This window comes from Dipteris shenzhenensis, chromosome 1 (assembly GCF_047967505.1).
Source record: "Dipteris shenzhenensis isolate YYH24624 ecotype China chromosome 1, Dip_SZ_1.0, whole genome shotgun sequence".
NCBI lineage: Eukaryota > Viridiplantae > Streptophyta > Polypodiopsida > Gleicheniales > Dipteridaceae > Dipteris > Dipteris shenzhenensis.
In genome coordinates this window covers 71,985,262-72,007,442 of record NC_141596.1, presented here as the reverse complement: position 1 = coordinate 72,007,442, position 22,181 = coordinate 71,985,262, and the positions used below count along the sequence as shown (strand labels likewise).

Below are 22,181 nucleotides of genomic sequence, written 5' to 3'. Positions count from 1 at the left end.
TTTTCAAAAAGAAAGATCGGTCCAAAGCAAAAAGCAAAAGCAGGTTATGGGTCAAGATGACCCTTTTCGTGCCTCTGCAGAGGCTCAACAAGTATATGAGGTGATGCACGAGGGGTTTGAAGATACCCGAAAAAGTTGGAAAGATCCAGTTTCCACCATAGGCATCATGGTGGAAGTGGATGATATTTTTGATCAAGTCAAAGAATATGCCAAGCATGCCATCACTATCTTCTTTCCAGGACGTATGCTTGCTGCTGCGGATGTTGGTAATTGGTTGACTAGAACCCTGGGTGGTTGCTATGTCAAAAAAGTTCACTATGCAGCAAGAGGATTTTTTGAAGTGATCATGGGAGATGAAGCGCACGTGCAGATTTTATTGGAGCACTCTCCTCTTTTCTATGGGCACCAGATGGTTCATGCATTGCCCTGGTCTCCCACCAGAGATTATCAGGCTTTAATCCAACATAGATGCCCTATCTGGGTGGAAATTGTGGACTTCCCTCGATGTTTGGCTTCTCTTTTGCCAAAAATTGCAGCATCTCTTGGCAAAGTGGTTTGTCCACCACGGCCTAATGGCAATTCAAACAGATTTTGTATTTGGTGGGACATAGATAATCCAACCCGAGATTCTGGTCACAGTGAATAATGTTTTGATGGGCAGTGCCTTTTATAAACTGAAATGGGGTCTCTTTGTTGGTGCTTGCTTTGTATGCAAGAAGTTTGGGCATAGGGCTTCGCAATGCCCTTCACATACTCCAAAAATGCCAGTGCAGGCTGATTTGTCACCGCCTCCGAGCAAGACTTCTACTACCCCCTCTTTGATGAAGACTAAGGGGGTGAAACAGTTTTTGGCTGTCCAGGACAAAGAGAAAGCACCGGTTGCTTCAAATGGTGAAGTTCCTCCTTCTGTGCCTTTGGCCTCTCATCCTCGGGTAAAGGAAAAAACTTTGAATGATGCTTGGCAAACCCCAAGAAAGATCTTCTCACCTAGGAGACCTTTGCCCTCCCGGTGGAATGGTGCTTCCTCTTGGGGCAAAACACAGGCTGAAAATTCGAGTATTGGTTTGACTTGGGCTGAGGTGAGTGCCAATCGTACCCTATGTCCAGAAGAGGAAGTTGCTGCCTTATTGTCTTCTCCTCAGGCTGAGTTTTCTTCTCAGGCTTGAGGTCCGGATACTGAGGTGGAAATGCAGACATAGAAGGCATTTTTGCTGCTGTACATATCTGTCATATACCTGTAAATATGCTTGATCATCTCAAATGTGTCACTTTGAATGTACAGGGTTTGTGTGATGGTTGGAAATGGAAATTGGTTTGGCTGTATATACGCCAATTGCAGCCTGATATAGTGGCTTTACAAGAGCATAATCAGCATATGTATGCTGGCAAATCTGGACATTTTGCTAGTTATGACATTTTCTATGCTAGGGAGCACTCTTTCTCTGGGGTAGCCTTTTTGGTTAAGCATGATCTTCAGCCTATTGTGGCCTTCAATGATCACCATGGTCGATGGATGATCCTACAATGCCTTATTCAAGGTGACATCTTTGAATTTGCATTAGTATATGCTCCTTAATCTTTTGGGAATCGAGCTTTGATTTGGGATGCTATGCATAAATATCCTTGGCGGCATTATGCTTTTATCTGTGGTGATTTCAATAATGCTCCACAACCGGGAGATAATACCTCGGGCCACACTCACATGTTGGCTTCTGAAAAGCAAGCATGGTCTGATTTTTTGCTTCAATTGTCTCTGGTTGATCTCTGGAATGAATTGCAGCCCATGCTCTCGGGCTATACCTGTTAGCTTAATGCTCAATCTTCATATCAAGCACACTTGGACAGATGGTATTGGGTTGATCCGCAGCATTTGGATGCCTTCACTTGTCAGCTTTGGATTGACCATGCTTTCACATACTCTGATCATGCTCCTCTTTGGCTGAGGCTCTCTTTGCATGACTTTCCACATGATAGATTGGCTTGCAGATGCCTTTTGCTGATAAATAATGGTTACCTTGACCATGCGGATTTTAAAGCCATGGTTTCTGATGCCATTCAGCCTCTTTCTCATCAGATGCACATTGATCTTGGCAAGCTTTTGTTGCAAGAGTGCAGGCTGTTATTCGGGAAATACACATGCCAAAGTTTGATAGACTTGAGTCATCTTCGGCCTTTGTTTTCAGAAGAAAGCATGCTATTATGTCAGGCTAAATTTTGCCTCCAATTGAATGATCGAAGAAATCTTGCTAAATGGGAGACCCGATCTAGGCAAAGGGCTTTTGGATAAAGGTTGCTCTTCCAAGCAATTCTTCAAAAGTTTGCATTACAAAAGACAGGCTGCCAATATATGTCAGATCCGGATGCATCATGGTTCTTAGTCCTCATCTCGCTCAGAGTTTGCTGCTTTTTGTGTGCAGAACTTTTGATCTCATTTTGGGCATGTGGATATTCTTTCTCCTCAGGTTGTGTTTGTCCGTCAGCTTCTTTTGCAGCATGTTCATCCCATCCTCTTTGATGCTCAGGAAAATTCCTTTCACTGAAAGAGAATTGTTGGATGCTGTTAAATCCTCAGGCAGATGCAAATCTCTAGGATGGGATGGTCTCATTGTGGAATTTTTTCTTGCCTTCTGGGATATCCTCAAGCAAACTTTGCTGCAAATGGTTAATTCAGCCTGGGAAAATCAGCAAATGCCTCTGTCATGGAAAAAAGGACTTGTCAAGCTCCTTCCAAAAAAGTAGCTATGTGATTTGCTCACTGATTGGAGACCAATAACACTTATGCCAGTCATTTACAAGATCATAGACAAAATGATCGTATTAAAGGTTATTTGCATGATGGGCTGCATCCTTCGCAATATGGCTTCGTTCCCCGTAGGCATATCACAGATAATATTGCCAATGCTTATATTGGGATTGAATATGCCAAATACACGCATCAGGATGTTCTACTCTTATAGGTGGATATTGCAAAAGCCTTTGATACAGTTCAATGGGAATTCATCTCGCAAACAATGCGAGCTTTGGGGCTTGGAACAAAAATGCAGCAGATTATTTATTGGCTTTATAGGGACAGCAATGCAGCTTGCATTCTTTTTGGAGATCTCTTTGATGAGTGGACTCTTCGTTGTTCGGTCTGTCAGGGATGTCCCCTCAGTGCTTTATTGTATGCCATTGCTACCCATCCTATGCTGCAATAGATGGATCATCTCTGGCTACAGGTTCCCTTCATGGCTTGGAATTAGATGCAAATTGCAGCATGGTTGCTCAAGCCTATGCTGATGATTCTTTCTTTACCCCGAAGAATACACAGAATGAACTTTCTGCTTTGATGCAGGCTCTCTTTGTCTATGCTTTGGCAGCTGGTCTGCACATTGATCTGGATTATGCATGGCAGGCTTTTGTTGCAAGAATGCAAGCTGTTATTCGGGATAATGCTAAATCTTACATGCAGGCCACATGGGAGATCGTGAAGCATGCCAAATACACTTGCCAGAGTTTGACAGACCTCAGTCATCTTCGGCCTTTGTTTTTAGAAGAAAGCATGCTATTATGTTAGGCTAAATTTTGCCTTCAATCGAATGATCAAAGAAAGCTTGCTAAATGGGAGACCCGATCTAGGCAAAGGGGTTTTTTGGATAAAGGTTGCTCTTCCAAGCAATTCTTTAAAAGTTTGCATCACAAAAGACAGGATGCCAATATTTGTCGGATCTGGATGCCTCATGGTTCTTGGTCCTCATCTCGCTCGGAGCTTGCTGCTTTTTTTGTGTAGCACTTTTCATCTCATTTTGGGCATGTGGACATTCTTTCTCCTCAGGCTGTGTCTGCCCGTCAGCTTCTTTTGCAGCATGTCCATCCCATCCTCTTTGATGCTCAGGCTTTGGAATTGGAAATTCCTTTCACTGAAAGAGAATTGTCAGATGCTGTTAAATCCTGTGGCAGGATGGGATGGTCTCAATGTGGAATTTATTCTTGCCTTCTGGGATATCCTCAAGCAGAGTTTGCTGCAAATGGTTAATTCAATCTGGGAAAATCAGCAAATGTCTATGTCATGGAAAAAAGGACTTGTCAAGCTCGTTCTAAAAAAGCAACCATGTGATTTGCTCACTGATTGGAGACCAATAACGCTCATGTCAGTCATTTACAAGATCATAGCCAAAATGGTTGTTGATCGCATTAAAGGTTATTTGCATGATGGGCTGCATCCTTCGCAATATGGCTTCATTCCCCGTAGGCATATCACAGATAATATTGCAATTCTTATATTGGGATTGAATATGTCAAATACACGCATCAGGATGTTCTGCTGTTACAGATGGATATTGGAAAAGCCTTTGATACAGTTCAATGGGAGTTCATCTTGCAAACAATGGAGCTTTGGGGTTTGGAACAAAAATGGAGTAGATTATTTACTGGCTTTATAGGGACAGCAATGCAGCTTGCATTCTTTCTGGAGATCTCTTTTATGAGTGGACTCTTTGTTGTTTGGTCCGTCAGGGATGTCCCTTAGTACTTTATTGTATGCCATTGCTACCCATCCTATGCTGCAATATATTGATCATCTTGTAGCTACAGGTTCCCTTAATGGTTTGGAATTAGATGCAAATCGCAGCATGGTTGCTCAAGCCTATGCCGATGATTCTTTCTTTACCCTGAAGAATACGTAGAATGATCTTTTTGCTTTGATGCAGGCTCTCTCTGTTTATGCTTTGGCAGCTGGTCTTCACTTAAATTCCAAGCTGCTTCCATTGCATTCTAAAGACTAGCATAGTCTTTTGTGGCCTGGGGAAATCATTCCACCCACTTAGATTGTTCGTCATCTTAGTTACCCTTTGGGATTGGGTCTCACTCGTCGTCAACAAATTGATTGGGTGATGGTCAAGCTTCGGTAAAAGCTAGAATATTGGAAATTGGCAACCTGGCCTTTGCATGTTTGGCTTCAGATAGTGCAGTCCATCCTCGTGGCATATATTCAATTTTACTTGCCTTTGATCTTGTTCACCAAGGCAGATCTTACTTCTTTCATGTCTGCCATTATGGAAATCTTCTGGTGTTCCAAACATGCCAGAAAAAGTATCCGATTGCTTTCAATGCATCAACTTTGTTCTCCTAAGATGCATGGTGGTTTGAACATCATGAATATCTAGGTGCACATCCTTGGTCACAGGGGGAAAATGTTGCTGCAATTTCCGCAAGGGGATCAGCCTTGGGCTCTTATGATTAGATCTCCAGTCACACGTATTAGTATTTCTGACTTTGGTCACTGGCAAATCAATTACTGGGATTTCTTATTTGGTCGCAATGATGGCACTTTGCCTGGCTCCCCTTTTGTCTCCAGTTTGCTTCTTGATTGGAAGCACGTCCTCTCTCATCTGGAATGGAATGGAGTGCCTCATTTATTTTGGTTTTGTCCATGTTCTCGTGAGTTCATTGATCTTCTTCGGCAGCGCCTGCGAGCGAGATTCCCGACTAGTTCTTTTGGGAAGTCTTTATGGCTCTTTGGTTTTCATTAACCCAGACCGTAGACACATTGCTCCTGCTTGTTGTCACATATGCTTGAGTCCTCTGGAGACTGTGCCTCATTTATTCTGGTTTTGTCCATGTTCTCGTGAGCTCATTGATCTTCTTCGGCAGGGCCTGCGAGCGAGATTCCCGACTAGTTCTTTTGGGAAGTCTTTTTGGCTCTTTGGTTTTCATCCACTTAGACCGGAGTTTCATCTTTTCTTTGTTTGGGTTCGTTATTGGGCACTCTGGACTTTATGGACAGACATGAACTGTAAAGTCTTTGGTGATCCAATATTTTCCTTGTTTGGCTTGTTAAGCGTTCTTTGCAGCAATCCTTCTTTGATTGCTTGCAGACGCACTGCATAGATCATGATGTATATCTAGCATACACTGAGATTTTCAGTTGATGTAGTTTCGGCTTTCTCGTTTTGAGGTTGCTACTTTTAATATAATCAACCAAAAGTTTTCACTAAAAAATAAAGTGTGTGTGTATGTGTATGTTAGAGCGTAAGCTTCCATTTATTTGCTGGTCTCCACTTTGGCAACATGCCCTTATTATAAAATACATGGAGTTCACCCAAGTGTGTGTGTGTGTTTTGTGTGCATGCGTTTGTGCGTGTGTGTGGGGAGCAGATACATACTTTTTTTTGGGAGGGGGGGGTGAGGCAGCACATACACACTTTTTTTTTTGGGGGGGGGGGTTGAAATCCATTAGGCTTTATATTACAATGCGCAGTCCCCAAACAAGGGGCTGACAATTACAAGATCAGAAAATCTCATTATAAGATAAGAAAAGAGTATGATCTATCTGACGAGCACGTAGGCAATCAAAGAGAGGTTGCCTCAATGACACCCGGAAGAAGGAAAACTTGGAGAAAGTGGGATCTCGAAAGACTATGATTACGGTCTTTCGAGAGACTCCAGAGTCCCCAATAACGGACCCAGGTGAAAGAGAGATCAAAGCCTTTCGGCTTTAGGTGGATTCCAAACAGCCAAAAAAACTTTCCAAGGGAAGCTGTAGGAAAGCATGCCCTTAGGTGTTGCTGAAGAAAATAAAGAAAGTCACGAATGGCTAAAAAAGACGAGCCAAAGATTCCCGGGGAGCCTGACATATGTGACTAATAGGAGGAGCAATGTTTATGTGAGCCAATAGTTGACCAAATGGAATGATACTAAGCATCGCCCGCCACAAGAAAACTTGTTGATGAAGAGGAACTTTGCAAGTCCAAAGTCGCCTTAAATCTTTTTCGCCACCATCTGGCATCATGATGCATACGCCAAATTTGATTTGCTCGATCTGAAATCCAAGGTGAAGGCATGAAAACCTTATAAAGTTTAGCAACCTTGATGTGAGCCAACATTAAAGGATGAGTGAGCGAGCTGACAGTGTAAAGCCCAATCTTCAAGACAATATTGAAGTTCAAGTCTTGGAATCGGCATGAAGGATTGAAGCAGTTGCATAAGGTACTGCCATAAAGGTCGATAATGCAGACCCAAACCATATTTTCTGATTGCAGAAGGAAAAGATAGCACGGTACCATCAGGTTGAAGAACATTATCAACAGTCCGAATCCCTAAAAAACTGATAAAAGTGCCGAGGTTCTTGCAAATCCAGTGGATGAGCAAATACTTTGGACCATATGCAAACTCTCAGCCCTTAGAGAATTACCATTCACAGAATCACGACCTTGCCATTTAAGATGAGAGAGAATCTCCTTCCAGTCAGAAAACATGCGGGAAACAAAGGGACAGCCCTTAACTTTGCCATCAATGTATCCAAACAGAAAATTCCACAGAGAAGGTTGCTAGTGGCCAATGCAGATAAGTATGAGAGCAAGTGATGCATCATAGCAGCCCAAGGCTGCATGAATTCCCGCATCATCTTGCCTTTATGTGCTAAAATGTGTACATGAATATTCAGACGACCATGCATTTTTGGTGAACAAAGGCGCTGCATCGAGAGCAATTTGATGCTCTAACGACCATGTTTGGACCACTAGAAAGTCTCCATAAGAGTAGACATAAAACATGCAATATCTTCCTTGCCAAACATCATCAATGGTGAATAAAATTGTATGTAGGCAACTAAAATGGATTGAGTAATACGAAGAGCGCACGCGCGTCCACACACACACACTTTTTTTTAATAGTGAAATCTTATATTTCTGTGGGGGAAACCTCAAAAACAGGTAAAAACCCACCAATAATTACAAGAAAAAAATTTACAAGTAAAGCCTTAGAGCAAAAGTCATGAGGCAGCCAAGTAAAAAGTTACATATCAAGTTGGAGGAGGATCAAACACAACATCCTCCAGCTTCGAATTATTGCTCTGTAAAAACTGATGCAGTGATGAACCCACACCAACAATAAAAACCAGTTGTTTTTTGCCCTTGTGATTCTTCTTGATATAGGCTGGTACCCAAAATTTCTGAATTACAGGGTCAAAAACTTGTTGTAACATGGGATAAAAAGATTCCACTAAAAAAGGCTTTGAAGACTCTGGCACATGCATCAGAGGCAAAGGAGCTAGATTAACATCTGTATCCTCCGACGAAAGAGCTGCATCTGATAAAGCAGGACTCGGTATTTCAGCTTCACTTCGAGGATCAACTTGAGAAAGAGCATGTGCAGCATCCTGTATGATCTCCTTTGTAAGGGGCACATCCATATCTAGAGGAGGAGGAGGCTGATGATGCTCAACAGGAGTCGGATCCTGATTTTCTTCAGCAAGAGAAAGATTAACCTGTGGTTTTCTACCTTCCTCCAGTAATGCTTCGGAGCAGTAAAAGAAGGCTTATCCAGTAAAGCCTTAGTAGAAACCAGAGAAGAAGGAAGAGTAAACTTTGAAGGCTTTCCATTCTTAGAAGCAGGATGGGGAGACCATTTAATGCGAGAGAGAACTTTCTTCCAATCGTGAATCAAGGAAGTAGAAAATGGACAACCAGGGATTTTACCTTGAAATTGGCCAAGTACTACTTCCGATGGATCAACTAGCCAATGTCCATAAGCATTTGTGCGCATCTGACCACACAAAATTGCCAACATGATAGACCAAGGCTGCTCTTGTTGAAAAAAGGTGTTGAGCATAGTGATCTTTCTTGCCAACACATGAAATTTGATGTTTATTATATTCAAACCACCATGCATTCTTGGTGAGCAAAGAAGGTCCATTTTGAGCAACCTTAAAGCTTTTTTATGAAGCTTAGTTTTCCATAAAATCTCCATGGCTTGAGACATAAAAGAAGAAAGATCTCGAGATGACCAATGTAATAGAGGAAGGTAGAACTGGACATAAGCTAGAACAATGGATTGGACAATTCGAAGCCGTACTTGCAAGGGCCAAGTGGAGATCTTCCAATATTCTAATTTGTCCTGAATTTTGTTTAATACCCAAGATATTTGTTGCTTATTTCTGATTTTCCAGCCAATGGGATAGCCCAAATGTCTTACTATGTTTTCCCGATAAATAATCTGGCCGGGCCACAGGATAGCATGCCAGTCACAATGCTTGAGAGGCAAGAGTTTTGATTTCTGAAAATTAATTTTAAGATCAGCTGCCAATCCGAAATCTGAAAGGATATCCATCAATAGGCGAAGCTCCAGAGGACTGTTCTCTGGCATGAAGAATGAATCATTTGCATAAGCCTGTGCAATGAAAGGCCGTGAACCAGAAATCTGAAGCCCCACTAACTGTCCAGTATCAACCAGATGATCCATATAAAGAAGCAAAGGATGTGAAGCAATGGCATAGAGCAAAGCACTGAGAGGGCATCCCTGTCGAATTGATCGTTCCAGAGTCCAAGACTTAGACAAATGACTCCCTATAAAGCATTGAGCAGTGGAATCTGAGTAAAGCCAATATATGACATTAACTAGCTTTGGCCCAAAACCAAGTTTAGACATGATTTGAGAGACATAATCCCACTGTACCGTATCAAATGACTTTGCCACATCCACCTGCACGACCAAAACATCTTGAGCTGAATATTTTGCATATTCCATTGCGATGAGAGTATTGGAGATATTATCATGTATATGCCTTCTTGGAACAAAACATATTGCCTGGGATGAAGTCCATCATGAAGGATATCCTTTATCCGATGTGCCAACATTTTAGCAATAAGCACACACCAATGTGCGCGCGCGCACACACACACACACACACACACACACACACGTGTGTGCGCGCGCGCCCACACACACACACACACACACACACACCCCGCACCTCCACACACATTCTTGAGCATCGACAATGGGCATGGCTTCATTTAAAATAATAGACTTTGATTTGGGCTCCTCTGATAAATAGTAGGAGAGCAAGGCACCCGATTACCCATTGCCACCATCCCCAAATCAAGGAATCCAAGGTAGTTTGAAAGCTGGGCCATGGCATCTAGACCTTCACAATCTTGATGCTTTTCTTGTGAAATTTATGACAAATGAGCATTGGGCTCCTCTGGTAAATATTAGGAGAGCAAGGCACCTGATTACCCATTGCCACCATCCCTAAATCAAGGAATTCGAGGTAGTTTGAAAGATGTGCTCATTTGTCTTGAATTTCATAAGCAAAGCATTAGGATTGTGAAGGTCTAGATGCCATAGCACAGCTTTGAGTGCTTTATCAATGTAAGGGGAGGAGGAGGATGGTTCGAGTATACTTGATCCCTTTATCATCTAGCTGGCTATTGTACCACCTTATCTGCATGCCAAATCTTAGCTTTCGTGATGTTAAACACATTCCAATTCTCTTGTTTTTGCAAACGTCCACATGTAGCTGGCTATTCTACCACCTTGTCTGCGTGCCAAATCTTACCTTTATCGGCTTAGCTGGCTATTGTACCATGCCAAATCTTGCCTTTATCGTCTTAGCTGGCTATTCTACCACCTTGTCTGCATACCAAATCTTACTTTTCGTGATTTTGAACACATTCCAATTGTCTTGTTTGTGCAAAGGTGCATAGTTTAGCAGGCATGGCTTTCCTTTCTTGAAAACTAGCTTACAAAATCTTCAGATGATATCTTCTTGCTATCATCAATACGTTGTACACTGTAATGGCTCTATTATGTATTGAATGTAATAAAATCCTCTTGTGGAAACGCAATTAGTATGCATGTTTTACTTTGCAAGACGTTACAACTTTGCTCTAGAAATATAATTGTGGCTATGAGGTGCTGGCTGAAGGTCGACAAGTTTAGAATAATTATTTGGAAGGACCTTTGTGTAATCTTAGACAGGTCTCTAAATTGTGAAAATTTAGATGTATGGATTGATGGATTTGTAATGCATAATTATGTTATGCAGGTTCTTTCAGATTTGGAGCGAGCAACTTGCAGGATGTTCCATGGACAGGTCAATGATCTACAGTCTATTTGTTAACTTGACTTCCTAATGCATCCTGACTCATTCTAAATGAAACTTTCTTGTTTGTTAATATGAGCTGAATTTTACCTGTCCATGGCTGGATGATGGTGATGGGATATCTCAAGGTGTATGCCTCAGGCACACCTTGGTTTCTATGTGTGAGTGCTAGAGGCACAGTTAGGTGCCCATAAGCACAGTTAGGTGGTGGAAAGCCACATAGGATGATTGAGAGAATCTAGGAGTAGATTGAGGAGATGATTGTGGAGCTCTGAAGTCATCAGTGATGTCAGTGAGCATGTATGAGGTGCCTACATAAGGACCTCACTCTTCTTCATTCCATAATGCAAGTATTCTGAGTTTGTGTCCACTCTACTCTTTCTTTTCAGTTTACCAACATGGTATCAGAGCCATTTGATCCCCCTTGATCCATTTCTGCCACATCATCATCTTCTTCTCCATCTTCTTCTTCACCATCTCTTCCTCTTCTTCCCAAAGTTTGCTTAAGCCTGTTCTCCTCCGGTTCTCTACCATTTTCCACGCCCTTCCTGCTGGAGATCCACCTCGAAGGGGCGAACCCCTGGTTGAAAGGAATTGAAGAAATACGCGCTCGTTTCGTCGCCATTACATGCAGTTCGTCGACCTTTGTTCCTGCATTTTCTCTCAGCATACTTCATACTTCTCTAATTCCTTTTAGAGGGAGCTAGTCCATACCTAGAGCTATCCTGTGCTGAAATCTGAGCAGCAATGGTTGCATATTCAAGCTGAAAACAGAGAAAAACCAGTTGAAATTGGAGAGACTAGCTATGGCGCCCTGACGTGTTTTTGCACCTTTTCTTCTCAGAGGACCTTCTGTGGTATATCAGCTCTCTTTTGCCTCAGAAACCCCCTTTTCCTTTGCTCTGAAGAGTAAGATACAAGTCCTCCAAGTTCAGTCTTTTGATTTTGACAGTTTTGACAAGTTTTTGAAGATGATGCTACATAAGATGCTATTCTAGCATTTCTGGTTTTTTGAAACTTTCAATAACATCAGTACAAGTGTGGCTTCAGTTTTGCTTTGAATTGCTATACCTGGTTTTGATTGGAAAGTTTTCATTTTAGCCACCTCTATGAAGCATGTAAGAAAAAGCATCATTGATTGAATATTGGTCACTAGTCTTTGCTACATCAAGTGCTTATATTTGGAAGCCTTTCAGTTGTTTTTAGCCTTGTAAGAGAGAAAGACACTGCCCAATATCTGGGTTAGACCCTCTCATGGCTACCATATTGAATATAGATAAGTTCAATGGAAAGGGCTTCCACACATGGCAGATGAAGGTGAAATTTGCATTGATGAGGGAAAACCTTTGGGGACTTGTCAAACCGACTTCAACCGCTTCTTCTACAGCCTCCAATGCTAGAGAATCCTCAACTCCGACACACTCGGAAAGGGATCCCGCTAGAGAGGAGAAAGCATATGGTATCATTGCTCTTGCTTTAGGAGATGATTATATTCATCACATCTCTGACTTAGAGTCTCCTTCAGAAGCTTGGCAGAAGCTTGACATGATTTTTGGTGCTAGCTCTCACATCTCTAAATTATCACTTAAAATCTCTTTCTTTGAATTGAAGATGGTTAGTGGCATTGCTTTGGCAGCTCATGTCAATTACATGCGGAGTCTTATGACTCAACTAGTTTCTATCAACTCTCCTATTACTATAGATGATGCTATGGCAGTGTTACTTAAGAGTATGCCTGAAGATTATGATCATATAGTTACCACTTTGAAAAATCTTCCTAATCCTAATCTTGAAGGTATTATCTCTGCTCTCCAAGAAGAAGAAAGGCATATGGAGCTCAGGAAAGGCAATGACACTGTTTATGCTGTAAAAATCCAGAAGGGCAAGTTTACACCTTGCAATCACTGTGGAAAGACAAATCACCTTTCAAAGGACTGCTTCAAAATCAATCCATGCAAACACTGTGGCAAAAACAACCATCATGAGAAGTTTTGCAGAGCCAAAGCAAAGACAGAAAATGCAAATCTACTTTCAGTTGATGAGCCTCCACAAGATGAGGCATCCTTTGAAGATTATGCATTTTAAATCATCTCTATGTATGCTCCAGATCTCTCTTTTTATGTCAAGGTACTCAGCCTGGTGTCATGTGCACGGATCGGTATCTGACGTGTACTAGGTACACAGAACTAGCTCAGGTTAGCCTGGGGAGGCTTAGAGCTAGGCAGGCTTGATTCTCGGGTTGAGTGGCAAGGGTACGAACTATTTATAGGTCTTCGCTATTTTTGGCGCCGGGGCCCGAGTCTATAAAAGAGGCCCAGGGGGTTCAGTTCTCAGTGAGCAGTTGGGAGCAAGTCTCGTTCCCAGGTGCTAGGTCTGATCCTGGATTGTGTCGCGGACGCGCGCCTGCATCTTAGCGTAGCCCAAGGCCCAGTGGCAGATCCAGGGCTTCACAGCGCCACCTGGTGGTATGGGACACCAGGCTGGTTTGGATCTGATTGGGAGTTCGTACCAGTAGCTCAGCTCGTGGCTCGGGGGGACATCTTCTGATTCGGGATCACATCCCGTAGATGTCACGGTTGGGTGGTGAGCAGCCTGCTCAGTTCTGATGTTGTGTGTGGTTATTTTGCAGATCAGGGGTTTCAGGAGTGCTGGGACGTGTCAGTTGGTATCAGAGCCAACTCCTGAGGTAGGAACTTCTGATGCGAGAAATTTGACGGATTTCTCTTCCAGGTATGCCCTAAAATTCGAGATTTCCTGCTGCGTATTTGCTGTCTACCTGGGGTAGAAGGGGTGAGGAAATATCTGGAAAAGGAAGAAGAAGAGGAGTGAAATAGAATCGAAAATTCTGAAGGCTACAGAGAGAAGTCTGAGGGAGGAGAAGGAGAGCAGAAAGGAAGGAGCGTAGGGCAGGAAATTGACAGCCTAGGAGTAGAGTATGCGGGGAGTAGAAGAGGCGAGGCTGTAGGGGTAGGACAGCCTGCGCAACAGGCTGACCACAGCCTGCGCAACAGGCTGCGAACAGCCTGCCTAGGGCTGCGTGCAGCCTGCGCAGGAAGAAGGGCAGGGGGAAGGTGCTTTTTTGCGAAAAAGCACCCCTCCAAAGTTGGAGGGGCTCAGGTGCTTTTTTCGTAAAAGCACCCCTCCAAAGCTGGAGGGGCTCAGCCTTCTTTGGAAGCCTAGCTTCCAAATTAGGCCGCCCTGCACCCTATATAGGTGGGGGCTGGGAGCTAGGCAACCCACAAGCAGCCCCAGTTTCGAGATCTTACCTTGAGATCTGAGCCAGCCCGCCTCGCCCTTCAGCTTCGACCAGCTCCTCTGCTGCAGCCCCTGCCTGCGTCAGCCCAGCGCTGCTCCCAAGGCTCCCGTACCAGCCCGTACAGCTGCAGCTACAGCCGTACAGCCTGTACGGACTGTACTGTCACCTTCGGTACCTGCTGCTGCTCCGTACAGCAGCTGCGCCTGCACCTACAGCCACCGTACGGACTGCGTCAGCAGCCGTACAGGCCACGTCAGCAGTCCGTACAGCCTCCACCATTGACTGCGCATCCGGTTGCAGATTCGGGGAGGCAACAGGGTTCGTGGTCTTCCAGATTTCAGCATCCTTTCTGTCAGATTTATCTGGGACGGTTTTCTTCTACTCCATCTCCCTCCGTGCTCCGTTTCAGTTATTTATTTCTCTCAGCCTGTAATCGAGTTAGTATTCAGCCATGTCTGATGCTCCGAATCCCGAGTTCACTATGGGAGAGCAGGAATTAGATTACACTCCTGTGGGGGAGGATGATCAGGGTCTCTATGACGACTTGATCACTAAGAAAGCCTTCAGTTAGTTCACGACTGCTCTAGATGGTAAATTTGAGCAGGTCAACGCTAATCAATCGGGGTTGACACAGCAACTCCAAGGGATACAAGCTACCTTGACTCTTCTGGCTAGCACGGTTCAGGCACTCACGCATGTGGATGCCATGGCCTCCGTGCTAGGCCCGAATATCACTCCGGATCCCTTTCCAGGTGACCAGAAGTCAAGAACAAAGGAGGTGGTTGACACTTGGCTGCACAAGTGGCAAGTTCACTTCCAATTTCACCCCTATCCAGACGAGAAAAAGATTCAGCTAGCAGCAGGGTTTATGTCAGGTAAAGCCTTGCTTTGGTGGAAAGAACTCCAGCCTAAGCCTGACACTTGGACAGAATTTGAGGGTATCTTCAGGAAGGAGTTCCTGAAGAAGGAAGATGATTATGATATCGTCGGCAAGCTCAAAGCCCTCGATATGTCAAAGTTGAATTTAACTTTTGAAGTGTATCTTCAGAGATTTAGGGATCTGCAAACCAGGGCCACCAAAATGGATCCTGTAACCTTGTTAGGTTTTTTCGTGGATGGTTTGCCAGACTCCTATAAGTTACAGATTAAGAATAACAAGTGCACAACATTACAGGAGGCCATGACATATGCACGCATATATGATGATACCATGGCCGGTATTAAAACAACCACAGTTACCGAGACCAGCGGAAAGAACAAACGCAAGTTCTTTCAGCATGCGACTGGTATTGGGGAGACGAAGTCTACGGACAACGCCTCCAAGAAAAGCTTAACTCCTGCGAAGAATGGTAAGGCCCGTTTCCTTCGCACTCTACAGCTCAAGAAAGAGGGCCGGTGTTTTTATTGCGAGGAGCGGGGCCACACGAAGAATGAGTGTCCTAAGCGGAAGAACCAGAAATTGGTGCTAGGACCGAAGCTCCAGGCAGGTCAGCGTACCGCAGCCAAGGGAGCCAACCAGGTTACGATGACAGGTATTTCAGTAAATGTCATTACCTGCCCCCTTTCTTGTAATTGTACCTTTAATACTTCGTTATTTGGTTCCCATGATCTTTTCCGAGTTTATGGAGAAGTTAGGGACCAACGGGTTCACATTCTCTTTGATCCGGGCAGCTCTCACAATTTTGTTAATTACAAATTTGTGCAGAAGATGGGGCTGTCCACAGTACCTAGCGACCACACCTACGAGGTGCAGCTTCCAGCCGGGAAGCAGTTTTGGGATCGCAAGGTTGAAGCGCTTCCCATCCGGATTCAAGCCTACACAGGAGCTCTCACATGTTACGTTATGCATCTAGAGCATGTAGACTTGTTGATCGGGATAGAGTGGTTTAAAACCCACAATATCCAGATCGGATGGACGGAGCATACCCTTTCTTTTGAAGACAAAGGCACCCAATTTTGTATTCAGTGTGATAAGATTATCCCTTCTCAGGGGCCTATTGTATCTGCGATGCAGCTTCGGAATATATTAAACACTTCTCATTATGATGTCTATCAGTGTGTTTTGATTCCACTCTCTTCATTTATTGTTTCGGTAATTAACAAAAATGAATTAAGTGTGTTTGAACACCGAGAATTGAGAACGTTGTTAGATAATTTTAAGGACGTATTCCCAGCTCAACTGCCGGAAGGTTTACCTCCAGAAAGGGCAGTAGATCATCGCATAGACTTAGTCCCAGGGGCTCAACCTATCAGTGTACCACCATATAGGATGAGCCAGGTAGAGGAGGATGAGTTAGCTATCCAGCTTGAGGATTACCTGAATATGGGCTATATCCGCCCAAGTAAATCTCCTTGGGGTGCACCTGTCCTCTTGAGAAAGAAAAAGGATTCTTCCTGGAGGATGTGTATAGATTATAAACGACTTAATAAAGTTACAATTAAGAACCGCTATCCTTTACCTCGTTCTGATGATTTAATAGACCGTTTGGCCGGAGCGAAGTATTTCACTAAGATTGATTTGCGTACGGGTTATCACCAAATCCGTATCTATGCTAAACACATCGATAGGACCGCATTCCGGACTAGGTATGGTCATTACGAGTTCCTCGTATTACCTTTTGGTTTGACCAATGCTCCTGCTACTTTTCAGCAGATGATGAACGATTTGTTCAGAGATTATCTGGGCAAATTTGTTGTCGTGTTCTTAGATGATATCTTGGTATATAGTAAAACGCTTGAGGATCATATAGGATACCTCCGGGTTGTCTTATTTGTTCTAAGACAGCATAAGCTTTATGCCAAGATGAGTAAATGTGACTTCTTTATGAAGGAGATCATTTACTTAGGACACAAGATTTCTTCTGAAGGCATTAGCATTGATCTGGATCGTATCCAGAAGGTTTTAGATTGGCCTATACCTCAGACTGTGAAACAACTTCGTTCTTTCCTAGGATTTACGGTATTTCTTCGGAAGTCGGTCCGTGATTATTCACAAATCACGGTACCATTGACCAACATATTGAAAGGTCGCGGACGCAGGTCTACTCAACCGATCCCTTGGAATGATGCAATGAACAAGGCTTTTGAAACCTTGAAGTTATCTATCAAGGAAGCACCCGTTCTTGCATTACCCGATCCTACCCGGCCTTATGTTTTAGAGGCCGATGCGAGTGATTATGCGATTGGGGCAGCTCTATTCCAAGAGGGCAGACCTGTAGCTTTTGAGAGTAAGAAGCTAGACGACACCCAGTATCGTTGGCCCACACTGGAGAAGGAACTTTATGCGGTAGTGTATGCTCTCAAGGTTTGGAGACACTACTTGTATGGTTCAAAGTTCCTTGTATTGACTGATCACCAGTCAATCAAGTATGTGTGTGATGGCTCAGAATTGAGAGGAAGGAAAGCTAGATGGGCAGAGCTAATGCAGGATTTTGATTTCGAAATACGTTATCGTAAGGGTTCGTTGAATAGTGTGGCCGATGCCTTAAGTCGAGTTAAGTTTGTAAATGCTTTGTCATTTACGGAAATATCCTCAGACCTATTTCAATCCTTGAGAGGGCCATACGCAACTGATAGTCATTTCAGTTCTTATTGGCAGAGAGTCCAGGATGGGAGCTCTATAGTTGACCAGGACTCAGGGATTGTGCCACCTAGGATACAGGCGGCGGGAGGTCAGTGGATGATTAGGAACGGCTTGCTGTTCCGGAATGAAAAGATTTGTGTACCTGATGTTCTGGACCTAAAATCCAAGCTTCTCTGGGAGTGTCATGATGCTCCTAGTGCGGGACATCCAGGTATACATAGGACTCTGTCTCTTGTGAAGCATACCTTTTATTGGCCTAAGATGCGTGCATTTGTAGAGAACTATGTGGTAGGTTGCCGAGTTTGTCAGGTTACTAAGGCTGAACGCCTTAGGAGCGCGGGCTTATTACAGCCATTACAGATTCCTGGTAATAAGTGGGAAAGTATTTCCATGGATTTTATTACTGGTTTGCCTCGTACGCGCAAGGGTCATGACTCTATTTGGGTCATAGTCGACCGTTTGACAAAAATGGCTAGATTCTTACCTACAAGAACAACTATTTCAGCTGTTCAGCTGGCTCACGAGTTTGTGGACCACTTGTTCAAGCTGTATGGTTTGCCATCTGACATAGTCAGTGACAGGGACTCAAAGTTTACAAGTAACTTTTGGACACTTGTATTTGAGAAGTTAGAAACTACTCTAAGTATGAGTTCCTCGGATCATGCACAATCTGATGGAAGTACAGAAAAGGTCAACCAGTTGGTTGAGGACATGCTTCGGGCATATGTATCTAAGAGACAGTCTTCGTGGGAAGATTATCTTCCCATGATTGAATTTGCTTACAACAGTGCAAAGCATTCTAGTACAGGTTATAGTCCTTTTATGCTTATGTACGGGTTTCAACCTAAGTCACCAGTTATGGTAGGATTACAAGGGATTCAAAATGATGCTGCTAAGAATTTCTTGCAAGACATGCAGGAAATGTTGCAGTTTGCCAAGGAGTCTATTAGAAGTGCCCAAGATCGGGACAGATTTTATGCTAATAGACATCGTTCACCTAGAGAGTTCTCTGAAGGAACGATGGTATATTTGAGAATTCCTAAGGAATCCAAGAGCCTAAGTACTGGTTTGGTTCCGAAATTATCCCCCAGATACTGTGGCCCATTCAAGGTCATTAAAAGAATTGGACCAGTTGCATATCGACTAGAATTGCCTCCTGATGTTAAGGTACATCCAGTCTTTCATGTCAGTAGATTGAAAGAAGTATTGGGTGCAGATGATCAAATTGTTTCTCCTCATGAGATTATAGAAGTTACAGATTTAACTTTTATTCCTCACGAACCTGAATCTATTCTTGAATTCCGTGAAAGACAGATTCGAAATCGTACTATCACGGAATACAAGATTAAGTGGAAGGATCGTGTTGAGGAGGATGCAACATGGGAGACATTCCAAAACCTCCAAAGAACATTTCCCGATTTCTTAGCGAACTCAGGAGTGAGTTCTTAGAGGAGGGGGAGTATGTCATGTGCACGGATCGGTATCTGACGTGTACTAGGTACACAGAACTAGCTCAGGTTAGCCTGGGGAGGCTTAGAGCTAGGCAGGCTTGATTCTCGGGTTGAGTGGCAAGGGTACGAACTATTTATAGGTCTTCGCTATTTTTGGCGCCGGGGCCCGAGTCTATAAAAGAGGCCCAGGGGGTTCAGTTCTCAGTGAGCAGTTGGGAGCAAGTCTCGTTCCCAGGTGCTAGGTCTGATCCTGGATTGTGTCGCGGACGCGCGCCTGCATCTTAGCGTAGCCCAAGGCCCAGTGGCAGATCCAGGGCTTCACAGCGCCACCTGGTGGTATGGGACACCAGGCTGGTTTGGATCTGATTGGGAGTTCGTACCAGTAGCTCAGCTCGTGGCTCGGGGGGACATCTTCTGATTCGGGATCACATCCCGTAGATGTCACGGTTGGGTGGTGAGCAGCCTGCTCAGTTCTGATGTTGTGTGTGGTTATTTTGCAGATCAGGGGTTTCAGGAGTGCTGGGACGTGTCACCTGGATAGTCCTCCAAAATGAATGAAATAAACTATTGTGTTTTGTGTGTTTTGTAAACACCTCTGGTCACCTTATGATGTAGGCCATGTGTATGTTTTGCTCCATGGTACCTGCTGCAGACATTGTGTGCATGTACATGCAGGGGAGATAACCATTGGAAGGTCTTTTTGTATCCCTTTTTGTTTACCTTACACCCATGGGAACCCTTGCTAGCTTGAGATCCTAGCCATTGATAGATCCATGACCACCATGAGATGGCATGAGACACCTTGTGCTAGCTGTATCCTTGACATAGCCTGAGGCATTCCCTTGAGGGGGGGTTTGATGGGATATCTCAAGGTGTATGCCTCAGGCACACCTTGGTTTCTATGTGTGAGTGCTAGAGGCAACAGTTAGGTGCCCATAAGCATAGTTAGGTGGTGGAAAGTCACATAGGATGATTGAGAGAATGTAGGAGCAGATTAAGGAGATGATTGTGGAGCTCTGAAGTCATCAGTGATGTCAGTGAGCATGTATGAGGTGCCTACATAAGGACCTCACTCTTCTTCATTCCATAATGCAAGTATTCTGAGTTTGTGTCCACTCTACTCTTTCTTTTCAGTTTACCAACAGATGGTGGGTTCATACCTGAGAACATCTAGGCTATGGTTGGCAACAAGAGTTATATGAGGGCCCAATGCACCCAATATAGAGGGGAATGTCTGAGCAAACATAGCAGAATGCTATGGTGTAGTGTTATTACAGTTGCACTGTAATAACACCATTTGTTTAATTGACATCGCAACATAAAGCATAGAAAAGAAGGATGGAGTCTTCCTCTTTCCAGGGCAAGATATGGCCATGTCTAGAAGCTTTGATATAAGTTCTAACTAGGTGATTTTTTGTAAGCTAACAATCCCTTGTATTGGTGGGATTCTCAAGGCAAGGAGAAAGGGACAATACCTCCTTAGCAGGCCTAGGGTCCACATAAGGAAGGGATCCATTTCAAGGTTTCTCAAGGATCGCTCTAGTTATTATTTTGGGCTTGCTGCCTGCTGATATTATGATAAATTCTTTCTATTTCTGGCAATTTGTGTCCCTATCAGCTAATTGTGCAAATAATTTTTGTTAAAAAAGGCTTGTTTGGGACAACTAAAATGAATTGCTGAGGTAGCTGTAGCTTGGATGAATAGAATATGGACTTCTGTTTGATTAGCCTGTCCTGTAGTAGCTAGCATGGCTTGGTCTACCTTTCAGCTCTATTTGTCCTTACAGAAACTCAGAATAAAGATGTAGTATAAAGAGATGCTCATTTGAGTGTGGACGTGTGGGTATGTGTATATGTGTAAAAATATGTTTATACCATGTGTACACCCATTGTTGGTGTTGTGGGGATGATATGGTAGCTAGTACGTGATGCAGGTTATGTTTTCAATCTTGTGGGTGAGTCATGAGGTTGAAACTGCAATAATTGTTTTGTATTAGAGGGTGAGTTTGGGCATGTTCGGGGATTCATTTAGATATATATATTTTTAATTAGAAAAATAAACCCTTAAAGAATAGGGATATTTTCATCTGACAATCCTGTTTGGGTCATGTTGGGATTTAGAAATGACATCCAGGAAAATGTCTTCTACATCTGAGTCTATCTCAGTTCCCATGAGATCTGATTCCCCAATTTTTGAAGAGATCTTTTATCACTTGGGGTGTGTCCCTGGTGGGTACAGAGTCCAGACCCCTGTAACAAAAACACTGGAGGCAGGTCAGAAAGGACATACAGTGCTTAATTTTGCAGTAGGGATGACATCTGGAGTAAAGTGTTGATAGTACTGAAATTGGGGCACTGCCATCCTTGGTGCTGATTGTCAGTAAAAGCTCACCTTGGTTCATCTATGGAACCTTGTTCCAATGTGTAACAACAGTCCATGGATAAAATAATTAAAAGAGTTGTTGCACGGTGATTAATGGAATTTCAGCTGTACAGCGTGGGGAAACTTTTCTTTGCTTTCCAAAAGATTATCAATGACTCGTCAATGTGAGGCATGGATCCTATGTTGCACTTTAAGTATTCCTCGATGCATTATAGCTTTCTAGGCTGTGGTTATGAGGTTGATTTCTGTAGGCGTGAAATTCTTATCAAGTGATTCATTGATATCATTGCTACTTCCTCACTTTTCATATTAAAGAGATAGAAGAAATTTCTGCCGGAAGGTCTTACTTGATTTCATGTGTCATGGTTCTTCTCCTGCGTAGATTTTTCATAATAAATACACCAATTCCTTTGATTGACACCTCTTCATTACAGGCATGGTTTTGTTATGAGGAGCATTGGTCTTCATTCATTTCCTCTTGAAGGAAAAACATGGTGGGTCATCAAGCATAATCCTAGGATTTTGCTGCAACTTATGTGCAAGTGCTTTGTTAAGTGCAATCAAGTATAAGCTTTAAAATCTATGGATTCTCGAACCCACTTTCAAAGAGGAGACTTTGGTAAGTGAGCTTTATATAGTATCCA

At 43.4% G+C, this 22,181-nt stretch overlaps 1 protein-coding gene across 1 annotated transcript in view; it reads left to right on the top strand.

The window, feature by feature from the left end:
- LOC147906333 (uncharacterized) overlaps positions 1–22,181 on the top strand; it is a 98,250-nt gene that overhangs the window by 57,329 nt on the left and 18,740 nt on the right. The window contains exon 9 of the mRNA XM_087378116.1: positions 10,808–10,855. Within this exon, the coding sequence (XP_087234242.1) occupies positions 10,808–10,855 (48 nt within the window). The remainder of the gene's footprint in view (positions 1–10,807; positions 10,856–22,181) is intronic.